The sequence below is a fragment of the Larimichthys crocea genome, chromosome X (genome assembly GCF_000972845.2).
Source record: "Larimichthys crocea isolate SSNF chromosome X, L_crocea_2.0, whole genome shotgun sequence".
In the NCBI taxonomy this organism is placed as follows: Eukaryota; Metazoa; Chordata; class Actinopteri; family Sciaenidae; genus Larimichthys; species Larimichthys crocea.
Genome location: NC_040020.1, coordinates 11,397,025 through 11,407,720, shown reverse-complemented (window position 1 = coordinate 11,407,720; position 10,696 = coordinate 11,397,025). Strand labels below are relative to the sequence as shown.

Below are 10,696 nucleotides of genomic sequence, written 5' to 3'. Positions count from 1 at the left end.
GAGACCCAACAATTGTGGTGAGGAAAAACCTTTAACAGGCAGAAACTTCGAGCCCATTGGTGGAAGGTCTTCCACCACGAGCAGTTGAGTTAAAGAGAGAAGAGAAGTAAACCTACCCAGAGAAATAACAGCAATGATGTTATGTCAAAAGCATCTATGTATTTTTCTGCAGAGATATCTACTGAGATGAGCATGGTAATAAGCCAGGTGGCCTGTATTTATATTCAGGTGATTTCACACTAATGAAAACATGGTTATGCATATTAAATTCAACTGCTGTTTAAGTATAGCCCCCTTAATCTTACACACTAGATCTGGCAAATAACATTTAAAATGTAATATTTTTATTTGTAATTTGTCCCCTAAATAGTATTTTCCATGATGTTGATTTTCATATATCGACTCATTGGACGAAAACAGTTCACTGTTTCACATGATTTGCAGGAGAGATGCTCCAAAGATACATTACTTTGCATGTTCATGTCCATGAAACAGACACAAAGCACGGCCAGAGACCAATATGTAAACTTACAGGTGTTTGCAGGAGGCAGTCAACCACCTAACTACTAAAGAAATGTTGGCAACTGCTTTATTAAAGTGCAATTGCATTAGTGTATATTACATCCTCATCTGGTCACTCTCACCTCTCTCACTGATTGGTGAGTAAATTTATTTTGGTCCATATAACACTGTTATTGTGGTATAATAATAATTACAGTAGTACAGTAATACTAATGATTTCATTTGCTAAGCACTTTAACTTCAGATCAGCTACAGAATTAATTAACAACAAATACAGAGACCACGGCAAACTATAGTTGGTAAAAAATAAATTAAACAATTTAAATGATACAAGAATAAAGGCCAATTATATATTATTTATAGTTTATATATACTTATGTTTGCCACAAGATCAGCAAGAAGAATCCCAGACTTATCACTACTACCACCATATCATAAACGATTATAATAAAACAATAATAATTATATTGGCAGTATCAACACCATATACAGATAAAACAACTTTTATTACTGGTGCAATTGGAGAAAAAAATAACTATATGGCTCCTTGCTTGGGCATGCTTGACATGATCTTGAAAAACCTTGGAAAACCCTGTTGTACTGGGTCTATCCCAGCAGACATAGTGTGAAAATGTTTCAACAGATCAGTGTGTAGCATACAGTATAATGGCATCTAGCAGTGTAGTTGCTAGTTGCTAGTTACCAAGTCACCTCTCTTTCTCCTTCCTAGCTTAAAAGAGAAGCTATGGTGGATGGCATAAAAAATATTTAGGGCCTGTGTTTAGTCTCTGGGGAAATGACACAGTATTATATAAAATGCACAAAACCATAACAATGCTTATTTCTAAGTGATTATACACTAATAAAAACATAATTGCACATTATATTCAATTTCTGGACCCTGTTTTGAGTACTCCTTTTATCATTGAATGTAATTTCCATCCTATAGCCGAGGCAATGATTGTTGTTTTTGTAAAGTATTTGATTATGTCAACAGTAATAAGAGCTCAAGTACTAAGAGCCTGCAACGCTCGAGCTCACTTCAAATCTTCACTTCACTGCTACCTGATCAGAACTCGACACATTGCCCATCTCTATACCAGGTTTGGATCAGTATTAATATTAATTAATATTATTGCAAGATTTGTTGTTTACGAAAGTATTGTGCACTCTTTACTTTGTGTTAACAAGCTCAAACTGTTTTTTGTTCTGATGTTGTCTCTACTTCCTCTTCTTCTTCTTTACAGTCACAAAATGAACAACACATATGGCAATTTTGAAATGTCAATCATCACTTCAGCTTCAGTCAATAATTTCCTGGGTCTTCCTTTGAATTGTTATGTCGTGTGGTTAATGTTGGCGGGAACCAGAGAAACTTTGGCTTCAGATTTCTTTTCTCTCAACCTGGCTGTGTCTGAGATCTTGTTCTCTTTATCCACCATATGGCTTTATATGTATTTACAGTTGAGAACTTGGTTCTGTTTTGAAGCCTTTGTATTCTCACTTGGCCTTTTTTTTACAGCCCGTCCTCTCTTTCAATGTTGCATCTGTGTTGAGTATTATGCTGGGGTTGTCCACCCCGTGTTATTTCTTCGGTTTAAACATATGAGGTACAAGGTGGCCTGTTGCTGTGTTGCCTGGTCGTTTGCCTTGGTTTCCTGCTTCTACTCTTGGCGCACCTTTTCAAATCCTCTGTATCTATATGGGTTTTTAATCCAGAATGCACTCTTCTTCTTTGTAATTCTTTTCAGCTGTCTCTCAGTCCTAAGGGCCCTAAAACACCCTGGGCCAGGAGAAAAAGCCACAGACAAAAAGAAGTGCAATGCGGCAAAGAGAAGGGCCTTTAAAATCATTTTCCTTATCACGGTTTACATGGCCATCAATTTCTTTTTGTATGTGGCTTATATTCCATTGCAATGTTGCTTGAAGTCACATGAGTTTACCAATGGTTTTACCATTTGCATAAGCCTTGCTTTAATAACTGGGTGGGTACAGCCCCTCCTCTACCTCAACAGGACCAGAAAACTTCTCTGCTTCTAATTTCTAGGTTAGAGTTCTAGTTTCACTGTCAATAGTATATATGTACTGTATATATAGTATAATATTAATAACTAACATATTGGTTCCTGGTGGTTTTTGTTTAGATTTATATTACAGATCACAAGGGTGTGGTACTTGTGGTGACTACTAACTGTTTAGTACTGATTAATTACTGTTAGACTGGTAACTATTTTGTTCTCTGCTGAACTTTGTGTGTCTTTCTTAGAGAAATGTGACGACAGTTTACAGTTTGTCTTATCTTGCAGCTGAAGTAGTAGTAAGTAAAATGCTAGTAGTAAAATGATATAAAATAAATGTCTGTCTTAGATAACTGGCTGATATTCATAAAAATGTCTATGGGGAGTTCACATACAAAGCTACATCCTTTTCCTCAGGATGGGAGGACTCCTTGTCAGTATAACAACTGAACCTGGTCACGCCAGGAGCAGGGCAAGAACTGTATAAATGTGTGTTTTCTTTCTTTTACTGTTTGTGAGACTCTGAAAGTGAGAATCTCTGACCTTTCACCCAAAATACCTATCTTGTATCTTGTATTTTGTTGTTCTCTATGTGGTATTGTTTGTAATGATGCTGTTACATATTACAGATATTTTTTAAAATCTCATTCATTCATTCTTACTCTGTTGAATAAATCAAAGAAAGACAATGTTGGAGTAATTTTATTAATTTGTTCATCCACCACTGGAATTTTCTCCACACTGCTCTTGTTTGCGGGCTTTTGGTTATAAGTAGTTAAATAAATAGTAAAATAAAATGTATACAATGTCAATAATCAAGAAATACACAAACAGGGGGAACAGTTGGATCAATAATGCAAACGCAAGACTGCTTATATTCTACCTTGTATTTGATTCTCAACACATTTTTCATTGCTTGTGAGTACAATACTGTATATTTCTAACTAAAGGTTAGTGTTTCATTTATTTTCATGTTTGGTAAATTATGTAGAGATGAATGTAGACATGGAGAAAATAGCACTACAAGAGGTGATTCAGAGTGATGTCTTATTCCACAAAGGATGGCTAAAAACAATCCTCTCATAAGCACAATTTCTACTAGAGTAAATCACACAAACATCACAGACTGGTTGACTGAAATCACAAAGTATTTTCTTCAGGAAAAAGCATCTGGTAAAGAATCTAACTCTGTGGTGACGCTGTAAGTAGTTTACATCAAAATGTAAATGTTTATTACTATGGTATTACTATGACACAATAAACACAAAACAAGCTGAACTAATATCTTCTGCAGGCATTTACAGTTACACAGTCATTTACACTTATCTCTCAAGCTCTACACATTCGAGCCATTTTGCTTGTATTCTTCAAACATTCAAAGCACAGAAATGTCATTTCTTCACAACATACAGAGTGGGTAAGGGAACTTTTTCAGCCTCAGAGACAACAGACAGCCCTAACAGCTCATTTTTACTCAAACCATTTCATTTTGAATGAGCATGTCTGAGTCTGTGTGTGTTATTTGGAACAACTCGAAGTTGATACTTCTCAAATGACATGTTGAGCTTTTGTTAAAAAAAATGCAATAGCATGCCAGACAAACACACACAAACAAGCAAATACCCACACTTATATATATATACATATATATGTGTGTGTAGAGAGCACAATTCATATTTGACAATGTTTTTCTTGTGCTTTGCACTTCGTAGACCACCTCACACGGAAGACTCTTCTCCTCAGATCTCTTCTCAATCTTTATGACTTTAAAGACCTCATAAGGAGGAATGAGCACTTCTTTTTCATCTGGAAATTTAGAGTACAGTGAAATGTCAGCTCCGTAGCATGTCTCAATCTTAAAGCATGACTTTCTTCCAAATGCTATAGCTATTTTATACCCAGCACTGCTTGAGGTAAAAGAACCAAACCGAAACTCCTTGCCAGAAACATCTTGGCTAAATTTTTTGTCAACTCCACGGTAACTAGTGAGACATTCTCTTCCTTTAGCTTTTTGCTCCTCATCGAGTTTTTGAAGGGCACTGGTCAGGTAAAAGTGAAGTGCGTGATACCCAAATGTGGTCTTGTACTCAGATTTCTGTGAACGAACTGCATTATTGAAATCAGCATATAATTCATCCCCACTTAAGGTATAAACATAAATCGCAATAATCTCTTCTTTCTTCAGTTCATTGCTACCATACAGTTTTCTGTTGTGTTGCTCTGCCTCGTCCCAGGCATTTTTAAATATCATGTCTTTGTTTTTCTCATCCTGCAGGTATTCAGTTTGCACCTTGATGTTTTCTTTGCAGCCATCGTACATGTCATCAACAGAGTTTGGAGCCATATCCAGTGGAAGGACATCATCTGACCCAGTTTCAGAGTCCTTTAACAAAATAAAATAAGTTATTATGACCAATGATCTTTTTTTATGGTCATCATACTTACAAATGTCAGTGCACACCAGTTAAAATTGAGCAGGCACTCATCGAGCATACACTACCAATGCAATTCCTGTAGAAAAACCATAAGAGATTAGCACCACTGCCCAAATTGCCATCACTGCCATCCTTCACCAAAGGAGAACCCTGTAAACACAGTTATAAAATAAAATAATCTCTGTCAATGTGACAAGTGGAAAATAAACACTCTTCAATGTATTGGCAAACAGTAGTTTCTGGGAGTTGTTGTCTTATTTTCATATGTTACTTTATACTTTAGATGGTCAATTAATCTATTCCAGGGTGTTTTTGTTCTGTCTTAACAGTTCCCTTTGTGACCTAGCTATTTGCCTGGATAAAAATTTACAAAGTGTTGAGAAACTGCTCATGAAACCACGCAAGGCTAGAGAGAGACGGTGTATAAAAGTTTAAAAAAAAAAGGTCTGGGACAAGACTTTTTCGTTCTGCAGTGCTGAAAGACATACACATTATGTCATTTGAGTCTTGCATATTCTATTCTGATAATTGTACTGCTTTAAATGACTTTGCTTTGTAATAAACTTGTATTATCTAAACATACCTGTGTAAATGCTGGATCACTTGACACATATTGCAAAGTCAAACTGATAAGTGAGAAAGAAAGTATGTTACTTTCAAGGTTAAAATGACAGTTGTCACTAAATATTTAAAATATTTCAGCCAACATTCTGCCACACACACAAACACACACACACATACACTGTACACGCGCACACACGCACACACATTAAGATGAAACTAGCAGCTGTTATAATGTAGGGAAGTCACACATAAAATGATTATAAAAGGAAAGGAAATGTGAACACAACCATAACTGAATTATCAGAATTATACAATTAAGGTTAGACATAGTATTTCTCTACAAAGGTCATTCTCTTTGCCAACAAGATTCTTGTGATTTTTCGGCTCAAATATCTCTCTCAACTCTACACACTTGGGCCATTTTGCTTGTGTTCTTCAACCCTTAAAAACTCAGAAACTTAACTTTTTGAGAACATGTTAATGACTGAAAATGACTGAGGCAAATTACCTATAACAATTTAAGTAAAACAATTGAATTGAAATAGTATACATATTTATACACAATTTGTTTGCTTTGCGTGCATTATACAACATTGTCCATCATCCAGGATGTCAGTACACAACACACAGTTCAGTTCAGTTCACACAGCATTACCTTAGCAAAAGACACTCCATATGTCATTAGCACTGCTGCCCATGCTGCCATCACTGCCATCACCGCCATGCACCAAAGTAGAGTAGAAACTTGAAGACACAGTTGTAAAATAAAATATTTTCCCTCAACTTGTGGAGTTCAGCAGAAACACGACTTAAAGAGACAGCATTCTTCGTTGACTGATACAGTAGGGTACAATACACTTGTATACTGTAGGAAGCAGTAAAGGAAATGAATCATTGGGTGTTCCTTGCAAGATAACATGACCATAAAAGGGAACACAGGGGCTCAGCCTTACACCTCTGCAAGCTTGTCAAAGATCACTGTAAGTCTAAAGAAAGACATTGCTTGTACACTGATTATTTTCTTGAGACTGACTTGAATATTTAGTTATGAATTTAAAATTCCTAAAAGCACATATTCCCACAATGGAAATTACGAGTAAATTAACAGTTAAGGGTGATACTGTAACCATAAAATTACAAGTTATAATAAGTTACAAGTGATGCTGACTTTGCTTTCAGTCATTTGAAGGTTAGTTGAAGGCAGTGGTGGGCCGTCAGGGCCTGCAAGGCTTTCTCTGCTGGCCTAAAAAAATATCTGAATCCCAGACTGATGTTAATTATATTTTGTCCATGATTACTTATCAACTAATTCCAAATGGTCTGTCCGCTTCCTTTCAAAGCTTTTCCCTTTGGTTGTGCTGTTTCCAGATATTAAAGCATTTAACCAATCACATTTCAACCATCATTTGTTGTCAGGCAGGGTCAAAGTCAAGAAGTCTGTCTGCAGGCCTTCACAATCCGTTCTGCAGGCCCTCTAACACAAAATAAATGTCGATGAAACTGTTCTGGCAGGTGTATGGCAACGTCACTGTATTCACGCCTGTTGATTGGATTGTCTAATTAGTCCCTCTTGATTATGAGTGTTCGACTGTATAACTTCCTCTAACTGCTTAATAATGCAAATAAAATGGAGGGAGGAGATCAGCAGGTTGTGGGTTCCAGTGATATTTTTCATCACTCCCTTCCCAAATAAGAAAGCAGATTTATTAGAGTCTTTGATCAGGTTTAAAATCTGATCAAACAAAGTGTCGAGTGAAGAAATTAAGACTATATACAGTTTATATTTCACACTATTAATGGCGATTTGTGTGACATATTATTTGTATGAGCTCATACAAACCTCAGGGTTTACTTTAGTCTGTCACCACCTGCAGGCCTTTTCAATCACAGGTGGGAGTCACACATACAAGTCATTTTACTTTGTCATTAATTCTACAAGTGTGCACGTGTAGCTGTGTTAATATGTTGGTCGTAATATTTTTGGAGAATATTCTCAAAACATACATGACAATGTCCACATTTCTGTGCATCAGCTGCTTTATATTGAATGAGTGACATAGTTCCGGGTTACCTGTTGTAGCAGGGAGGATTTTGATTAATGACGCACACGGATGCATTAGTGACATAGCTACACCTTCCTGGCATAATTTGAGGAGCTTTTGTATTGTGAAGATGTGTTGTGATGCACTCTGTGTGTGTCTCTTGGTTAAGCTAGTATGTTTAAGTAATTTATTCTATCTAAAACTGTGTGTAAATGTAATGAAAGGGCACTTTTAATGTTTACGTTTGTTTTGGTCAGCAAAAAAAAAAAATCCAACAGATATTTTTATATTTAGACATATTTTCTGACCCATTGCAGGGGGATTCAAAGACAGAAAGCCTTTTGGCCTGTGTGTGTTCACTTTGTCCCTCACTGCTCTCATAGGGAATAAATGTCCAGATCCTGATACCTGGTCACACACCAAAACATCTGTATATATAAGGTTTAGCCAAACATGCACATTTTGTGAGACACAGATGACATGAATAAAATATGATTTTTTATTTTCTTGACAATAATTCAGTTTGAAAAACCTACTTTTAAGTCGTTGCTCTATTCCTGGCTTCAATTTTAACATTTGGAGTTCATTTTAAAATTATATTCAAGCATGTAATGCAATTAATATGTCTGAAAGCACGACTTAAAAGCAATCTAAAGTCCAATCTTTTCAGAAATTGATTTTATTATTGCATTTTTTTTTCTTCAGTAAAGCAAACTGAACAATAAACTGAAGTGGAAAGTGAAGTGATATGTACTTATTTTAGAAAGAAAAAACAATATTTATAGAGTTTATATATTATAATAAAATTGATTCAAAACAAATAAGGTAGGGCCCATTTGCGGTGGGTGGGGCCAGGTGCAGTTGGGGGTGAGGGGGGCTTACAATGTTCCTATATCATCAAAGGGGGACTTGAGAGAAAAAGTTTGGGAACCATGAGACACTCAGTTACAGTACAGCTTCTCACCACATGATGGTGGTAATGCATCAGTTAGTTGTTTAACAAGCTCCAATAAGCAGAAGACACTCAGCCAGCAGATTACATTACATTGTATCATGTCATTTATTTGATAAGGTTTTTGCTTGTTAAACTGTAAGTGGATTCTATTTAGTTATTGAATACAAATCAAATTTAGTTAATACCAATACGGGCTTAATATTCAAATGGCCCCGGGCTGCTCTGTACTTGAAAAGCTGATTTACACATCTCTCTCTAAACTCTCTACTTCTCTGAAGTTTAACTGTGTGTGAGCATATGGTAATGACTGAAAGTGACTCAAATAAACAAATTCACTTTATGATAAACTCAGAGCTTATCATATTTTGGAGTTTGGCTGTTGGACAGTGAGATGACACAGTCATGAAACAGTAAAAAAACATTTGGCAAATGTGTTTAATGTTTTTCTGGACACAATTTTGATACAATAACGTTACAGGAAGGATTTTGAAATATGCATTTAAATGCAGATGACAGGCAATTTAACTCAATACAATGTGTAAGTATAATTGTATATAGTACCAATTTCAAGATCTTGATATTTATTTAAATATTTTAAGCCATTGGAAGAGCAAGCAACATGTTTCACAGATTTCTCTTAAAAGCTGTTTACATCCATTTACCATGTGTAATTTACTTAAAGTGTATGTTATTTGGAACATCCCACAGTTGATGGTGTAAATTTCATTTTAAATGTTTTAACTATATGTAAATCTTGTGAGACTGTTTATTCTGGAGAGTGAGCACAATTCATATTTGACAGTAGTCTTTGTGTACTTTTCACTTTGTAGACCACCTCACATGGAAGATCCTCAGATCTCTTCTCAATATCTGTGACTTTAAAGACCTCGTAAGGAGGAATGAGCACTTCTGCTTCATTTTCAAATTTAGAGTACATTGAAATGTCAGCCCCCCAGCATGTCTCAATCTCAAAACAAGATTTGTTTCCAAATCTTTTAGCATTGGGGTACCTTCCCATTGAGCTGGAGGTAAAGGAGCCAAAGCGAAACTCCTTGTTAAGAACATCTTGGCTAAAGTATTTGTCAACTCTACGGTAGCCAGTGATACATCTTTCTGCTTCAGGATTGCGAACATTGAGGGTTTGAAGGGCATCAGTCAGGAAAAAGTGAAATGCGTGATACCTGAATGTGGTCTTGTACTCGGATTTCTGTGATCGAACTGCATTATTGAGATCAGCATGTATATTTCCAGCACCAAAATTCCAACAATAAAGAGCAATAACAAGGTTTTTCCCCAGTTTAGGGATCGTCTTCTTCCATTTGTTGTTATAATAGTTTTCTGCACCGTCCCAGGCTTTTTTAAAATTCTCATCTATACTTTTCTCCTCCTCCAACTTTGAAACCACAGCTTGGAGCATTTCATCTTTGCAGCCAATGTACATGTCATCAACAGAGTTTGGAGCCATATCCAGTGGAAGGACATCACCTGACCCAGTTTCAAAGTCCTTAAAAAAAGAAAAAAAAGTCATTAGAACAAATGGTCATCTTACTTACAGATGTCAGTTAGAATTGGGCAGGCGGTCATCAAGCATACCACTGCAAATCCTGTAGAAACTCCATAAGTGATTAGCACCACTGCCCATACTGCCATCAATGCCATCCTCTACCAAAGTAGAAACCTGGAGATGCGATTGTAAAATAAAATAAGCTCTGGCAACTTGTCGAGAACAAACAGTCTTCACTGAAAAAGCACGGTCCGGTCTCCGCAGTCTGCAGTGACTGACCAGGTGCAACACACTTATAAAGTGCACAGTTATGGGAGTACAACATTAACAGTAAGATGAGATAGCTCATGAGACTCATGTGCAAAGAGAGTTTTGCCAGTTAAACATGATAAAAGGGAATGGAAAGGGGCTTATCTTTACAACTCTGCAAGCTTAGAGGACTGTACATCAGTTCTCAATCACTTCTGTGAGGCCACAGTTTCAGCACCAGGATGCATGTATTTTCTTTAAATATTCTTATATTTAACCTAAACATGTTGAACAGATCATGTAAACAAACACATACAGTGTTGCACTCTAAACACTCTTTGTGGCCTTAAATCTGCTGCACCAATAATTTAGTTGGAAAGCTGTATTAAGTCCTACCAAATAAATAA

The 10,696-nt window shown here is 36.2% G+C and overlaps 2 protein-coding genes across 7 annotated transcripts; both read right to left on the bottom strand.

The window, feature by feature from the left end:
* Nucleotides 1–3,226: 3,226 nt before the first annotated feature.
* Nucleotides 3,227–10,039, bottom strand: LOC104927123 (erythroblast NAD(P)(+)--arginine ADP-ribosyltransferase-like). 6 transcript variants are annotated; one of them, XM_019257920.2, is made up of 4 exons: nucleotides 6,195–6,402; nucleotides 5,559–5,601; nucleotides 5,041–5,125; nucleotides 3,227–4,923 (listed from the first exon to the last, which is right to left on the bottom strand). In XM_019257920.2, the coding sequence occupies exons 3-4, from the start codon at nucleotides 5,104–5,106 to the stop codon at nucleotides 4,015–4,017; spliced, it is 975 nt and encodes a 324-aa protein (XP_019113465.2). In that variant the 5' UTR covers nucleotides 5,107–5,125; nucleotides 5,559–5,601; nucleotides 6,195–6,402; the 3' UTR covers nucleotides 3,227–4,014. The 6 variants fall into 6 exon arrangements, with proteins under 6 accessions (XP_019113465.2, XP_027139540.1, XP_019113466.2 ...); XM_027283739.1 differs by lacking the exon at nucleotides 5,041–5,125 and having other exon boundaries at nucleotides 6,195–6,403; XM_019257921.2 differs by lacking the exon at nucleotides 5,559–5,601 and having other exon boundaries at nucleotides 6,195–6,401.
* On the bottom strand, nucleotides 8,976–10,598 carry LOC104927108 (ecto-ADP-ribosyltransferase 5-like). Its single transcript, XM_019257929.2, has 2 exons — nucleotides 10,130–10,598; nucleotides 8,976–10,040 (listed from the first exon to the last, which is right to left on the bottom strand). The coding sequence occupies exons 1-2, from the start codon at nucleotides 10,193–10,195 to the stop codon at nucleotides 9,303–9,305; spliced, it is 804 nt and encodes a 267-aa protein (XP_019113474.2). The 5' UTR covers nucleotides 10,196–10,598; the 3' UTR covers nucleotides 8,976–9,302.
* Between the last annotated feature and the right edge of the window lie 98 nt (nucleotides 10,599–10,696).

What these genes read in the sequence shown, in the direction of transcription:
- LOC104927123 (XM_019257918.2), bottom strand. Translation starts at nt 6,263, where the DNA reads ATGGCGGTGATGGCAGTGATGGCAGCATGGGCAGCAGTGCTAATGACA. An exon ending in ATGGAGTGTCTTTTGCTAAG is followed by an intron (nt 4,924 to 6,194) that starts GTAATGCTGTGT and finishes ATTTTGTTAAAG; the next exon opens with GACTCTGAAACTGGGTCAGA.
- LOC104927108 (XM_019257929.2), bottom strand. Translation starts at nt 10,195, where the DNA reads ATGGCATTGATGGCAGTATGGGCAGTGGTGCTAATCACTTATGGAGTT. An exon ending in TTTCTACAGGATTTGCAGTG is followed by an intron (nt 10,041 to 10,129) that starts GTATGCTTGATG and finishes TCTTTTTTTAAG; the next exon opens with GACTTTGAAACTGGGTCAGG.